This window comes from Oncorhynchus clarkii, chromosome 22 (genome assembly GCF_045791955.1).
Source record: "Oncorhynchus clarkii lewisi isolate Uvic-CL-2024 chromosome 22, UVic_Ocla_1.0, whole genome shotgun sequence".
Classification (NCBI taxonomy): domain Eukaryota; kingdom Metazoa; phylum Chordata; class Actinopteri; order Salmoniformes; family Salmonidae; genus Oncorhynchus; species Oncorhynchus clarkii.
In genome coordinates, this window is record NC_092168.1 from 19672341 (window position 1) to 19688955 (window position 16615).

Here is a 16615-nt window from a genome sequence, read left to right on the forward strand (position 1 = left end):
TTAAACCTGCATATTTAGCTAAAAGAAAGCAGGCAATATTAACCAGGTGAAATTGTGTCACCTCTTGCGTTCATTGCACGCAGAGTCAGGGTATATGCAACAGTTTGGGCCGCCTGGCTCTTTGCGAACTAAGCCAGAATGTTACGTAATTATGACATAACATTGAAGGTTGTGCAATGTAACAGGAATATTTAGACTCATGGATGCCACCCGTTAGATAAAATACGGAACGGAATAAATGTTTTGTTTTCGAGGTGATTCGGATTTGACCTAAGGCTCGTATTTCTGTGTGTTTATTATAGTTAAGTCTATGATTTGATATTTGATAGAGCAGCCTGATTGAGGGGTGGTAGGCAGCAGCAGGCTCGTAATAGTCAAAGGTATATGGTTTAGAGAGAAATAGTCGACGCGTTATAATTCCTGTAATAACTTGCGGCTGAACTTGAAAGGGGTTCCTTCGTTATTTTACCGTTCATGTCTTGAATGTTGATCTACTTCAAATAAGGTCTGTGTTTCGTTCAGGCTTAAACCGCCTCGGCGTTTTGGTACCCGTGTAAATCTCACTAGGATAAGGTAACGTTTGTCAAAATATTTTCATAAATCCACTATACAATTTTTTTAATCTTTGTTTATATTTAGCCAATATTGATCAGAGTTACCTTGTCCTATGGATATCTACACAGTTATAAAATTGGCAAGGTGGTGTAAGCCTACACGAAACACAGACCTTATTTTAAGTGAATCTAAAAATATCCTATGGAATAAATGAATGAAGGAACCGCTTTTCAGATTTTGCTAGAAGGTGTCATGGGAATTGTGTCTTGCACTTTGGTAGTCAATTCTTACCATGTCTATTATTAAAAAAGGATTTCCTGCATATAGAAATTACAGTTTTTGTTTTCAACATTCATCACAGGTAACTTAAACTCTATTTTTATTCAAACAGTTGAGAGTATTTGTCTCCTAAGCAGACTCTTCAGTATCATTGACCCTTCGGAGCTGTGTGTGTTTTACAGATGGCAGAGAAAAGCAGAGCACCAGTGTGGGACTATTACATGGAATTGGCACCTGGGAAAGCAAGGTGTCTTATTTGTGATAAAGATGTAAGCATGGGGTCAGCAACGGCTAAATCAAAAAATACCACTAACCTGTGGAATCACCTTAAGAACACCCATCCAAAAGCCCATATGTATTATATTAAGTTAAAATAAAAGTGTTCATTGTTAATTCAGTATTGTTGTATTGTCATTATTACAAAAATGTGTGTGTGGGTGTGTGTGTGTGTGTATGATATATATATACAACTATATATATATACATACAACTTATTTTTATTTTTTAAATCGGATGATTAATCGGTATCGGCTTTTTTTGTCCTCCAATAATCGGTATCGCCGTTGAAAAATCATAATCGGTGGACCTCTAATCCAAATACACAGTAGGCTACACTTCAATTTCTCCATTCATAAAAAGCCAAGAGGTTGTTTTTGAGCCGACCGGAGTCTGTATAACGAGACAGTTTTACTGAAGGCCTGAGCTATGTCTTCATGGGGACACATGTTTCTGCTTTAGGCCTGTCAAAACCAGATGTAGGGAAAGGGGATACCTGGTAAGTTGCACAACTGAATGCATTCAACCAAAATGTGTCTTCTGCATTTAACCCAACCCCTCCAGATCAGAGGTGGAGGGGGCTGCCTTAAACAACATCAACAGCACCCAGTTGTTGTTGGAGGTTAACTGCCTTGCTCAAGGGGAGAACAGCAGATTTTCCCACTTTGTCGGCTTAGGGATTCAAACCAGCAACCTTTCAGTTACTGGCCCAATACCCTTAACCGCTAGGCTACCTGCCAATTATAGTAGCCTCCTCTAAGAATAATGTAGCAAATTCACACAACATAGCTGGTTCGGCATATCTTCACGTCCAACTCTGTAAACCCTGGTTCAACCCTACAACAGAAGACGAGACAAGACAAAACTAGAACGTTTTATAATTGTGTGTTGTAGAACAGCTGACTGGAGGGCGTTCAGATCAATAAGACGAGATGCACAGTTGCGACCGTTTCCACGGTAACGGTGCTTCTTTCAATGACTTGATGATACTTTGAAACAAAGTTGTCCTTTGTTGTAAGGTATTGTAGCAAACGAGTTTCGTGAATAAACCAGAAACACTAAACACTTTCTGACTTGTCAGAGAAATATCAGCAAGCTAGGCTAGCTACATTATTACTGCTGAAAAACAGCTATCTAGCTGTCTGCTTGGCTAGTTAGCTGGCTGCTTGTCTGAACACAGAACGTCAGAGAACTGTTCTCTGATTGGCTAAAGGGTCGCGTCTACTCCCACCCCTCTCCGGTGCTCAACGGAGGATCCTGAGAAGACACCGCCAGGACCAGCAGGGGGAGTGGGCCCGATTCCTTCCCTGGGCGGAATACACACTTCATTGCGTCACTCCTCCACCGGGCTGACTCCCTTCCAGTGTGTTCTGGGTTATCAGCCAGCCCTGGCTCCGAGGACCCCGAGCCAGACCGAAGCTCCTGCGGTGAGTGGTTCAGGCGCGCAGAAGAGGTCTGGAACAATGTTCTTAATTACTCCCTTGATTACACACCCTTTATATCAGTCCTGGGGGCCTGATTGGTGTCACACTTTTGCCCCAGCCGCAGCTAACACACCTGACTCCAATAATCAACTAGTATTGATCTTCAGTTAAAAATTGAATTAGTTTAAATCAGGTGTGTTTGCTAGGGATGGGGGGGAAAATGTGACACCAATCAGGCCCCTGAGGACTGGAATTGCCCAGGCCTGCTTTATATAGTACTCTTCTGTTAGTAGTCTTCAGGTATTATTGTTTATAGTTCCATGTTAATTATTATTAAACTCAATAACTGAACTTGTTTCCTGACTCCCTGCGCCTACGTTACATAAAGGAACCTGTCTCATCGCAAGTCTTCAGCTAAGATTTGAAACGTTGAATTTTGGAAACTCCAGAACTGTTCAGATCAAGCCAACTTTGTTCTAAAAGTCCTTAAGATCATTGTGAGTCTCGTCTCTTGTATCTGAACTGGGCTTTATACTATTTTACAATAACACACACCCATTAGGGGAAAAAAACACATTAACTTCTCATGTTATCACGTGATTTAATGTGAAGTTAATGTGACAACATCTGACAAACGTTTATTTCAATGTTTTATCAAAATGCTTTTTTTTGGCAGAAATTACTTTTAAATTTGATGTGCCTTAATAACAAACGTGTATGCCATCTGTAAATACGAATACAATTGCTAAATTACAAGATTAGTTGGTTTAGTTGTTTTAAATATTTTTATCTGGACACTTTCTGTTTACCTGAAATGTTTCCTTATTGTAGGCTACTACTTTTAGTCTTAATCTTTACCGCACTACATGACCTTCAGCACATGACCTCACACACAACCTCAGGAGGCTGAAAAAAATGTGTCTTGTCACCGAAAACCCTCACTAACTTTTACAGGTGCACAATCAAGGGCATCCTATCGGGCCCACAACCGCAGATCTCTTCAGAGGGTGGTACGATCTGCATAACGCATCACAGGGGGAAAACTACCTGCCCTCCAGGACAACTACAACATCCAATGTCACAGGAAGGCAAAAAAAGATCATCAAGGACAATAACCACCCGAGCCACTGCCTGTTTACCCCACTTCCATGCAGAAGGCGAGGTCAGTACAGGTGCATCAAAGCTGGGACAGAGAGATTTAAAAACAGCTGCTATCTCAAGGCCACCAGATTGTTAAACAGCCATCACTAACACAGAGAGGCGGCTGCCTACCTACAGACTTGATATCATTGGCCACTTTAATAAATGGAACACTAGTCACCTTAATAATGTCACTTTAATAATGCCACTTTAATAATGTTTACATATCTTGCGTTACTTATATATATATATATATACTGTATACTACACTATCTTTTGCATCTTAGCCGCTCTGTCACTGCTCATCCATATATTTTATATTTATATATTCTTATCTCATTCCTTTACTAGATTGTGTGTATTAGTTTTTGTTGTGGAATTGTTAGATATGACCTGTTAGATACTGCTGCACTCTCAGATGTAGAAGAATAAGCATTTCACAACACTCACAACAACATCTGCTAACCATGTGTATGTGACCAATGAAATTGGATTTGATTTGACATGTGACTCTTTAAAGAGATGGGTGGGGCTAAGGCTTAAGAGGGTGTGAACAATGCTGAATGGGTGTAGACAAAAGAGCTCTTCAGTAGGTGTACCAAAACATTCAAGGGCCATTTTTCTGAAAAAGTGGGGTTACAACTTTCATAGCAGAATTACTTTCCCATTGTTCCTCAAATGCAGTGTATGATATACCATTTTGTCTCTACTTTTATCCAATGTAAAAAAAATATATATAATTTTAATTTGCTACATAATACCGAATCAAGGCGGTCGGTCACATATGTGTATGAAGGTACTTTATGTGTACCTTTGACCTTTCTATACATCAGAGAACAACACTGTACCGTAACGCAGTTACACTTCCGGACACTGCCAAAACACCAGCTATGCGGGTGTCGGCTATCTCGTTTATGGTTAATCTGATTTAATCTAGACCTTAATGTCATGTGTCCCTGAGCACTGCTACTTTTTCGTTGGTGATAATCGCACAATTATTGACTTGATTCTGGGAAAGTGCAGAAACGTATTCTTCCCAATAAATCCGTGGTCGGTCTCTGTCATGGTGACAGACCTAGTGGCAAAGCAGGATATTCAGGTTGCTGACGTCCAAGAGGTTGTGAGTTCAAATCTCAGGTGTGGTTGTATCTCAAGTGTGCTAACCAATGTTGAGTTAAAGTCCAATCAATTTAGAAAGTAGATCAAATTTTTCAGCATTGAAAATAATTGGATGTAGAATTGGATTTCCTGTCTATTTCCTGAATACAGTTTGTTGTTGTATATTTACTTTCAAAATACAGTTCAACTGTAGAAATACATTAAAAGGTATTCCAATATTTTCACTGCAAATTAGTAGCTGTTAACTTACTATGAAATAATAAGTGCATCTAAACTATACTTAAATTAAATGCAATTACAAGTAAGGCATGTCAAGTTAATTTGCAGGACAGGCCAAAAAAGTAACCTACCAAAGTGCATTGCAATTGACAGTAAATATATAGCAAAAAACTAATATAGTATCCTATTACTGTAGAAATGTACCGTAAAATATTACGCAAAATTAACAGCAATTGGTAACAGTGTAGTTTCATGTTATCACATGTTGAACAACATGATTTCACATTGTGGAAAATTACACGATTTGAAAACGTGTTTTTGGAACATTTCATATGGTAAAATTCACATGACATGTAATATTCTTTTTGGCCAGACAGCATCAAATACATGGGCTACACATACTATGACAGAGGGTCGCTGTTTCGCTCTCTCGGATGCTTTCTCTGGTGAGATTGATGAGTCTTGCTATCGGTGTGGGTCTTGGTCAAAATCAGCAATATATTCTGGATTTATGGGTGGGCCACTGGGTTTTCCAATCAGATTTCAGGGGGTGGGGGCGTGGCCACCACAGGCGTGGCCACCACAGGCGATTGGTGGCACCTTAATTGGGGAGGACTGGCTCGTGGAAATGGCTAGGGCGGAATAAGTGGAATGGTATCAAATAAATCAAACACATGGTTTCTGTGTGTTTGATGCCATTCCATTCGCTCTGTTCCAGACATTATTATGAGCCGTCCTCCCCTCAGCAGCCTCCACTGGTGGCCACCCTGTGCCACCCCCTGGACACGCCACTGCTCTAGATAAAATAAATAGACCTATCGGTGAAACCTTAAACTGAGGCCTTGGAGGGCGGTGGGGATTACACCTCGTCAGCGGTTGCTGGCTAATTTTCCTGTCTCTAACGACACTGTATCGTTGTGTGTGAGGGGGAGGCAGAACAGAACACAGGCTTAGAATTACCTCCCTCCAGCAGAGGATGCTGGAGAAGGGCGGGAGAGAGGAAAAAAACAACAAAAAAACAGCAAGCGACTGCACAGAGGAAGGCTCGCAAGAGGAGAAGGAAGGAGAGAGAAGGGGCGGCGAAGGGGAGGAGAGACGCACTAACAACCTAATGTGTTTAGGTTGTTACTATCTCTAAAAGACGGTTTTGTCTCTACAATACAGACCTCTCTTAGCACCAACACGCACACACAGGATAACTAGGAAATAGATGTGAATAAAGACAGTGTCACCGAGGCCCAGACACTCCCTCTCTCTCTGTGCTTTCAATTACCAACGGTCTGCATGTATTACGACTCACACATTGTAAAGATTCAGCTCACTGAGCTCAGTTCACCCATCACAAACTGCCAGGAATTTTGTGTTTTGTGACAGTTGTGTCTAGGTTTGTCTGCTTAGTGCAGGGATTTTTGGATTGGACACACACACATAAACACACACACAGTCATGGACATCTGAGTGACAGACACTTAGTTTTCCAATGGCAGTATCAGGTTCCCTCCATGCATGGTCCATTAGTGCCTACAGAGCAGGGACAATAAGGCAGCCCCCCGCACCTCTCTGATTCAGAAGGGTTGGGTTAAATGCGGAAGACACCTTTCAGTTGAATGCATTCAGTTGTACAAATGACTAGGTATCCCCCTTTCTCTTTCCTTTCCCATCCACTCTCAGACTGTCAGGATAAGAAAGACTACAGTATACTTCTCATTATATTATAATCATCAAGTTCATCTCACTATAATTATATAAATGAAATCAAATGTTATTTGTCACATGCACAGAATACAACAGGTTGTCCTGACATACCTTACAGTGAAATGCTGACTTACAAGCGGTTAATCAACAATGCAGTTTTAAGAAAAATAAGTGTTAAGTAAAAAAATAAGTAAGTAAAAATAAATAAATAGAAAAATAACAAATCATTAAAAAGCAGCAGTAAAATAACAGTAGTGAGGCTATTTACACAGGGTACCAGTACAGAGTCAATGTGCAGGGGCAGTTAGGTTAGTCGAGGTAATATGTACATGTAGGTAGAGCTAAAAACCAATCAGTGTTATTTACTCATGTTGATATTTTACTATTCCAGACATAACAAACTCTCAAAAAGTGATATACTATTGTTTAGATATCCAATGTAATAATAACCGACAGCTCATAAAGGGAATCAGATGCTCACATCCAGAGTCAATGGTAGTGTTCGGCCAATTCTACAACGAGTAAGGTGGATCTGGTGGATGAAGAGCGAGCTGTTACTTCTCTCCCTCTGTCCCTCTTTCTCTTTCTCTATGTCAGTGGTGGACTCAAATCAAATCAAGGTGTGTTGGTCGCGTACGCAGTTTAGCAGATTGTATAGCGGGTGCAGTGAAATGCTTGTGTTACTAGCTCCTAACAGTAGAGGAAAATGTCAAACAAGTACACAAATAATTAATCAACAAAAACTAGAAACAAGAAATCAAGAATGTCAGAATGATATCCAATGAACAACCCAAATAACACTGTATCAGTAATCCAAATTCAATTTATGCTTACATAAACCAAACAGATATACTAAAAATGATATGTACAGCAGTAGATCTATTACAGTGAGCGCTGTTAAGAATCTAGTATATAAATACGCAGCTAACCAACTAACCAACACATCTAACAGACTCAGCCCCAGGTGATGTGCTATCCAGTTTTCGTGTGTGTGTGTGTGTGTGTGTGTGTGTGTGTGTGTGTGTGTGTGTGTGTGTGTGTGTGTGTCTGTAGGTGCGTGTGTTCGCCTGTGTTCTGGGCTTCTTTCCCTGTGGCTGTTAGATATCTTGTTGTCATGACACCAATCCAGAATCCGACCTACAGTTGGCAATAAAAAAAACTTGAATAAACTAAGCACAAACGGGCACTTTCACAGATCACTAGCTATAAGTACAACTCCGTTTCAGTTTGAAGCAAAAACCCTAGACAGTAAGTCCAAGTTGGTTAGATGTACGTAATCTTTGCAACACCAGAGTCGTGGGTCATATACTGAGGAACCATGGTCTTACTAACTTAACTTACTAACTCTATAGTACCTACTATGTACAGTACTTACTATAGGCTACTTATAGTATGGTGATTTGAATAATAGCATCTGCTAAAGCTAAATGACCATATTATCATTAGCTGGGTGAAACCTGGTAATTACTGTCTAACACACGGCAGAACAGAACACCCATGATACAATGTCTCTTGGCCTACCGAGGTCTTCCTCAGGCAGCGTTGCCATGGCGCCAGCCAATCAGGGGACAGGGATGTGGTAGTAGTCCTGGGCAACCAGAGAGATGGTGGGAGGAGAGGGGCAGAATCTCCTCAGACAGAGATGCAGGCAGTGAGCAAACACACACACACACACACACACTGCATCAATGGGTTGAGCAAACAACCATATTCGGAACAACAATCAGAGCCAGCGTGCTGCTCCATTAATTCCCTTCTGTGCACACACACACACACACACACCATCTACTGCCCTGGGAGTGGGACACACGCAGGTAGACAGACATATATACAGGTCACTCATTCAGTCTGTCTCTCTCGCTCTCTCACTCTCATCTGCCCATCTCTGACCATTTCTCTAGCTATTGTAAACATTCAAACTACATTCCACACACCATGTATACATTAAACACACACACAAACACCTTAAAACAAAAACCCCAAAATTATATTTTTTCAACTTGAAATTTGATTACTTTTCCTAGAGTGACCACAACATTAGAAAAAGTGAAACATTGCCTTTGTTCATATTTCAATGAAAGCTGTACACCACCAGGGTGCAAAGATTGTCTTAGGGTCATTTTTGACCCGGCAGCATGAAAATCATTTACACACCACAAAAACCACAAAGACACACACACACATACACATACACATACACATACACATACACACACACACACACACACACACACAATGAGAAATGTAGATTGTGTGCTACTGATTGAACTCAGACAAAACTAAAAAGGTTATTGTGCATGTGCAGCATCTCCCCTCCACGACCCCACATATGACTCAGGTTCACAGACAAAATGAAAACAATTTCAGACAAAATTAACAACATTTCAGACAAAATAAAAATGTTTTGAAAGCATTGTTTACTGATGGGGAATGCAGTCAGAGACTATAAAGGTGCTGCAGATGACAGTCCCCCCAGTTCTCTCTTTTCTGAAGCCATGAGTGCATGTTTCAGTGCCCAACAGGTCGTAGATCTGATTTTTTCAGATGTCCAGGAGGAACAAGAGAACAATGATTTAGAAGAGGAGGTATCCGAAGAAGAAGATGGGGAAGAATATAACCCAGAGCATGATGCATCACCTTCAGATGAAGAAGAAATCCCCCAAGCTGAAAGAGAGACATTTTTGTTAAAGAACAGCAAAATAACATGGTCCTCGTCACCATATGACAACCAGGGCAGGAAGGCGGCACAAAATGTCATAAGGAGGCTACAATTTGATAACCGTGAGTCAAGATCGTGTGAGAGACAAACTCTCTAAGAGAGGTCTGGGAGAAGTGGGTGGAGTCATAAGAGAGGTCTGGGAGAAGTGGGTGGAGCCATAGGAGAGGTCTGGGAGAAGTGGGTGGAGCGTCTGCCTCTACAACCCTGGGCCTGCATTAACAGTGGATGAGCAACTGGTACCATTCAGAGGTACATTTTTATTTTCATATGTGTAATGTAAGTGATTTTCACTGTTCATTTTATTATGTATCGCTGTAATATCTTTGATTTATGTGATTGTTTTCTGTGACACTGATACTAATTACTGATAGTAATCTCTTTGGTCAAAAGGTTGCTGTCCTTTCCGGCAGTATATCCCCAGCAAGCCAGCAAAGTATGGCATCAAGATATGGGTGGCCTGTGAAGCACAATCCAGCTAAGCTTGGAAGATGCAAGTCTACACAGCAAAGCGGACCAGCGGAGGCCCGGAGAAGAACCAGGGGATGTGGGTTGTGCTTGATGTGACAGATGACTGAGGGGGCATAATGTCATGTGTGACAATTTCTTCACCTCTTATGAACCCAGCCAGCAGCTCCTGAAGAGGAAGATCACCATGGTTGGCGCAGTTAGAAAGAACAAGCCTGAGCTCCACCTGCACTCCTAACAACAAGGGGGAGAGAGACCTTCTCATCAAACTTTGCCTTCACCGCCACCACCACTCTAGTTTCTAACCTCACAAAAAGGAACAAGAATGTGGTCCTCCTGAGCACACTACACAAACGGCTGAGATCAGTGATTGTGAGGACAGGAAGCCAGCCATCATCCTGGACTACAACCACAACAAAGGATGTGTGGACAACCTAGACAAGGTGATTTGAACTTACAGCTGCAGGAGGATGACTGCCGCTGGCCCCTGGTCATCTTCCATAGCATCATTGATGTGTCCTCATACAATGCCTTCGTGACATGGAACGAGATCAACCCTACCTGGATGCCTGATAAGCGGAACAAAAGGAGGGTGTTCCTGGAGCAGCTGGGAAAGGCACTTGTAACCCCACACATTCAAAGAAGGGAGCGCCTCCCCTGCACAGCAGCCTCTGCAGCACTTGTGAAAGCAGTTCAGGGAGCTGAATCTTGTCCTGATCCACTTGAGGCTGCAGCTTGGGCAGACAAGAGGAGATGCCAATTCTGCCCCCCAAAGAAGGACTGTAAAACAAATACTATGTGCTGCATACGTGTGCTAATTAGAATAGATTGATTTATGTTCTTCACATTTTTGTTTTGTATCTATAGACAGCTAGCTTCTGTTCTCCTCTGGGAACATTGACTTCAATACAAAACCTAGGAGGCTCATGGTTCTCACCCCTTTCTATAGACTTACACAGTAATGATGACTCTTTCAAGAGGACGTCCTCCAACCTATCAGTTCTCTTGCAGCATTAACTGACATTTTTCCCACCCAATCAAAAATGAATCTAGTACTTAAAGCATTAAGCTACAGCTAGCTAGCACTGCAGTGAGTAGTTGACTCAAAGAGAGAGAAAGACAATAATTGAACCGTTTTGAACAAATACATTTCTTCCATTATTAAGTCGATGCACGAGAGAGAGAGAGAGAGAGTGAGAGAGATATTTGGTTGTAATTTTTTAAACTTTCACTTAGCTAGTGAATGCAGCAAGCTAATTTAGCCTACTCAAACACTCAGCTTAAACAGAGAGTGATGCTATGTTACCTATCCAACACTGGAACTCTTCCAAGTCAAGATAAGCTTTTGGTTTTATTCATTTATTGCCAAGGGACCTGCCGGTGTAACTGCTAAACTGCTAGCTAACTGTACACTGTGCTGCATGATTGTAGCGGGTTTACTAACGCGCTAGTTCTAGTAACTATGTTGACTTGACGTTAGCTAATATGGTGACGACGATGTAGGCTGTGTGTAGCGGATCGCGAACGTGATCTGAAGGAAAGATTTTTTTTGCCTGGTCACAGACAGCTGATGTGTTGTGCACTGAAGTCAACAAGCGAAGGGAAAGGGTGAAGAGGAGAGCACGTAGATGTGAGAAGGAATTACCCAACGATCAAAGGGACCATGCTGTTTGTATGTGGCTGTTATGAAAGTTAACTGTGTTAGCGTGTGATCAGGGGTGTATTCATTCCACCGATTCTGTTGAAAAACGTTCTTAAATGGAAGTAAACGTAACGAAACGGGGATAAACATACCTGAATTTGTCCAATAGAAACTGTAATGATTACATGCAAGGCGGTATTGAACGTGTCAATGTCTGTTACCTTGATTACTCCAATTTTTCTCAACCTGTAAACCTACCTCATAAACTTTAATTCATTGACTAGGTTGTAGCAACCTCATGATGGGAATAGGGAAAAATGTGTGTATCATGTAGTATCCTAAATCTATTGATGTTACATTGAGCTGGGTTAATGGATGTGAATGACAGTCGTCCAATATGCTGTAATAGAAATAAGGCCATGCTCATAAAAACAAAACAAAAATATTCCCTCATCTTAAACGGCACCAACCGCCACTGGTTCTACCACCACAAAACACCGTAGCTATATCTACAATTAGGTAGTGAAGACTTGTTCATGACAAAAAAGCCTATATTAGCTACAGGTTTATCATTTTTGGTAAGATTAACTCGGGCTCTTTTGAGGTTGAAAGGGGGTTCAGTGGACAGTCATCTTGGTAACATTTTAGAATGTTAGGACAGCATATTGTAGCCCAACTTATTTTTTAGCTATCCCATGAGAGTTATAAGACAGATCAGTGGCCTAATGTTTACAGAACACAATATAGACAGACATCAATCTCTATAATACAATATATTTTAAACTCTAGCTGCAAGATGGTGTGCTGTTCCTCACTGTCCTGTTTCCTCACTGGTTCCATTGCTCATATTTGATGATAAGATTTCCTTTTCATCTATCTTTCATCTCTCTGTCTATTTGTCTTAATTCTTTACCTAGTGCTATTATACGGTCCCTTTTGTAGCCTAATGTTTGTAAACCTTAGGCTACATTTGTTTACTATACTGTATGTAAAGACACTACACCAGAGTTATTCTCGGGCCATTATAGTGAAGGGAACCCTGCACACTGTGTGTAACCTAAATGCATATAAACATTCCTTGAAGCAAGATGATTCGGTACTGTACATACAGTGGCACTCATCTATCAAACAAACCATTTCACTCTCTTTTCTACAATCTTTTGGTAAATAAGGCCCAGCGTGCAGGAGTTTCTTCAACGAATCTACTTGAGACTCCTACGCACATATGACAAGACTTTGGCCTACTTCAAGTGTTTGTTCTATTGTCAGGTAGGTAAATAACCATAACAAAGCCCTGTTCCCCAGCCCAATAGGTCCTTATCATTTAAATATAAACACCTACTTTAATAATGAAGGCGGGGTGGAATAGACCTTTCAATAACTGAGTGGCTCTTTTCTGCCTTAGCTTATTTGTAGGTTATCATGTAGTGTCAGTTTGAGTTGTTTCATGAAAAAAGTTCCAAAAAAGTTCCAATAAATAATTTGCACCTCTACAATGTGAAAGAAAATGGTTATAAACTTTCACATCTATTTTAACACATGTACAGAATGGGGGTAGGCTACAATAGCAGAGTTCCTGATATCTCAAAACAAGTAGACTGCCTGTAGAGCAAATAACACTGGCTTTCCACAGCTCACAATGCTTTCCACAGATTTTTTTTCAATATTTATTTTTTGCGAATCTATTTTATTCTATGGTCAAATGTTGCATAAAATTACAAGGTATGACAGTCAGAATCATGTGCTGGTTGTCAAGGTGGGTGTCATTACCTTTTATTTGCTTCCATAAAAACAACATGGACTGGGCTACCGATACATTACTACAAAAAGACGCACAATACAAAATCGTGTAGCTCATTTTTCCAAAACAAGAATCAAGTCGAGACAGCGACCAAAAATAAAGACAGATAAGTGTATTTTCTTACCTTGCTTCTGAGCTGTCCGGAGGTCGACACTTTCCGGATGAGTTTCTGCGGGCCTTCTTGTTCTCCCTCGCTGTCTGAAGACTCATCCACGGCCCCGGAGCCCCCGACAGCCCCCACCACATGGGCATGGATCCCCGTTGTCGAAGGGCCTTTCTCCGGCTCCTGTTGCGGAAAAGGATAAGACCAGTCCGGGTTAGTCTTCCCCCGGTCAGCCGCTCCCTTCCTCTCCGGGATGCGAGAGCTGGACAGTGGCTGGAAAGCGTCTTTCCTCGCCGTCATCTCGTCCCTCTTCTCAACCCTAATTAGCGCTGTAAGAACCGATATCTATATATCCAAGAACATACGTGCGCAGCTGTGCTCATGGGGACGTAGCATGTCTCGGTGCGGTGGGGTTTACTGGGGTAAAGCCTAGTTCAGGATGTGTTTATGGTTCCATCTTACATGCTCAGACCAGACTGAGGCTAGAGACCGCCTAGGCTGCCTCCCTCACACACAGACGCACCAGCAACCAACAACCGGTGGACATGGAATAACCGGTGGACATCGCCATGGAATACCCTAGCGGCCACAACAGAAGCAGTCCAACTCATACTGTAACTGTAACGGATTTCAAAATCCCACAAAAAAATATGAGCAAATTGAACATGCAAACTATATGGGCAATGTTAACTGTAGGCCTATGTCTTTTTGGGCTATAGCCATAGGCAGGAAATAAAATGATATAGCAATAGCCTATTTTCCAGATTTTGACTAATGATATGTTATTAATTCTAAAAAGGCATAGGATAATAATAAACAATTTGATATTGCGCGGTTATAATAGGTCTACAGATTGTCAGAACACTTTCGACTCATGAAACAAAACTGATACAAATTAGCACTGGGGGGTAGCCTATTCCTACTTTGGAAACGGAAAATGTAGCCTATGGGTAAAGGGTTACATTCTTGTGCTGATATATGATATATTGATATATTGTATTGTAGAGAAACCATTCCATTGCTCAGGCTAAATGCCACTTGATAGCCTACTTTGCGATAATGTCATAGGAGAAGCCGCAGTCTTACAAAATATGTGATCTAAAAACACCATCAAATAAATAGAATAGGCTATTGACATCAAAAGTGTCCGGTTTAACAGTCGTCTATAATGTAGCTACATGGATTAGGTTTGAACATAACATTGACCACTTGAATAGCAACTCCAGACAAAGACAACGAGCCTATAATCAGATACATTTTTAGTTTGTCTAAAGACTAACTTTGTTAAACATCAATCTGACTGTTCTATTATTTTCACAGCAAAAGACAATAGGGGTTGAGTTCTCAGAAAAGCAAAGGCATTCGGTTCTCCAAAAACAATGACTAATCTGGATGGTGACACGAAATTACTTAGAAATTATTCTAAAACGGGAGAAAAACGTCTGTCTTTTCCCTTTCAGTGTTTAGTCTCGTAGACAAAAGGCAAGACTAAGAAGACCACACTATCTTATTTCACTAGAAATAATTTGGCAAAAGCTACTGACCAGTTCTTCCCATGCAGGGCTACGAGTATAATGGTATACATCTTCCATAGTCCCACTCAGTCCGTTCCGGGAAACCAGTCTAGAAATAGTATATGCAGATTAATGGATACAGCTGTCTGGTTAGCGTAAAACCGTCTATATATGGTTTGAGGTTCTGAACCAGGTAGGCCTCCTAGGCTATAATTACGTGTTGCCTATTACTCCACTACCACCTCCTCTAAAATCTTCTCTGCCGCTTCCCTCGCCGCTGGTTCAAGGGCTGAGCCTCGTCAACCACGTGATAAAGTCAAACCCTTATTTGGCACGGAGGAGCACCGAGGGAGAACGGGGCACCTCCTCCCCAATCCTCCCTGCCTTTTTCATCGCCACTGGTTCAATAGGAGGGGGGTGACGCCATAAAAACGAAGACACAGCCTTAAACAATTTTGACAGAGTTCGTTTCACTCTCGCCCATTAAGAATAGAATGATTATGGATACATACAGTAGTTTAATATAAGCATTTTTCACAGAGGGTAGAAGAATGTTGACTCTTTCTGTATTTTGTAATAGCCTACAGACGAAATTAGTGTGAAGCATAGCAGGATTAATTTATGTATTCAGACAATATTTACTTGTACACAATAGTCACAAACAAGACAAAATAACAATATTTCATTTGAAGGTATGTTTAGGCCTAGGTCTAGATATTTAATTAATTTTGAAAAATTATAGACTAACAATTAATTACAAAACAGAAATGTCTTGATGAATAAGTGGACCATCTTCCCTCAGCCTATACGAATTCAGAAGCAAAAATTGCTTTAACACAGTGCCTCCTCTGCCTATAAGCAGATTGACTACACACAAACTGAGTTTAGGGGGTCTCAATTTACTTTTGGGAGTTAGAATAGTAGAACACAAATATTGCAATTTAAAACATTTGGTACTGAATCAGCAGTTTTCCTCGTTATGTCCATCCCTGACAGTCAATTACCCATGTCAGCTAACATTTATAAATGTCTTGGTAAATTAGTCTAGCCAGCTATCCAAACCTTGTAGTAATCATGGCTGAATTAGGGCTACTGACCAGGCGCGAAGGGCACGTGCCCAGGGGCCCTGACCTCCAGAGGGTCTCCACTGATTTTCTTTGTCACCCAGATATCTTATGAACATGGAATAGATCAAGGCAAAATGTATAGAATTGCAGGAAATTTGCTTTAAAACTGCAACATTTTCACTCCACTTCTTGGCATGGGTCCTCAGATCCTCAGAAACGTCTACAGCTGCACCATTGAGATCATCTTGACTGGCTGTATCACTGGTTGGTATGGCAACTGACTGGCATCCAATCATAAGTCGTTGCAGAGGGTAATGCGTACGGCCCAGTACATCGATGGGGCCGAGCTCCCTGCCATCCAGGACCTCTATACCAGGCGGTGTCAGAGGAAGGCCCTAAATTGTCAAAGACTCCAGCAACCCAAGTCAAACTGATCTCTCTGATACCGCACAGCAAGCGATACCGGAGCGCCAAGTCTGGGACCAAAAGGCTCCTGAACAGAAGACTGCTGAACAGTTAATCAAATGGCTTTCTGGACTATTTGCATTGACCACTTTTTTTAGCACAGACTTTCTTGCACTGGCTCTATGCACACTC

The 16615-nt window shown here is 41.3% G+C and overlaps 1 protein-coding gene across 2 annotated transcripts in view; it reads right to left on the reverse strand.

Annotated features, from left to right (window-relative positions):
- LOC139380534 (diacylglycerol kinase eta-like) overlaps positions 1-13952 on the reverse strand; it is a 78422-nt gene extending 64470 nt beyond the window's left edge. For both annotated transcript variants that reach the window (XM_071123277.1, XM_071123276.1), the window contains exon 1: positions 13459-13952. In XM_071123277.1, the coding sequence (XP_070979378.1) occupies positions 13459-13737 (279 nt within the window). In that variant the 5' untranslated portion in view covers positions 13738-13952. The remainder of the gene's footprint in view (positions 1-13458) is intronic.
- Positions 13953-16615: the final 2663 nt, after the last annotated feature.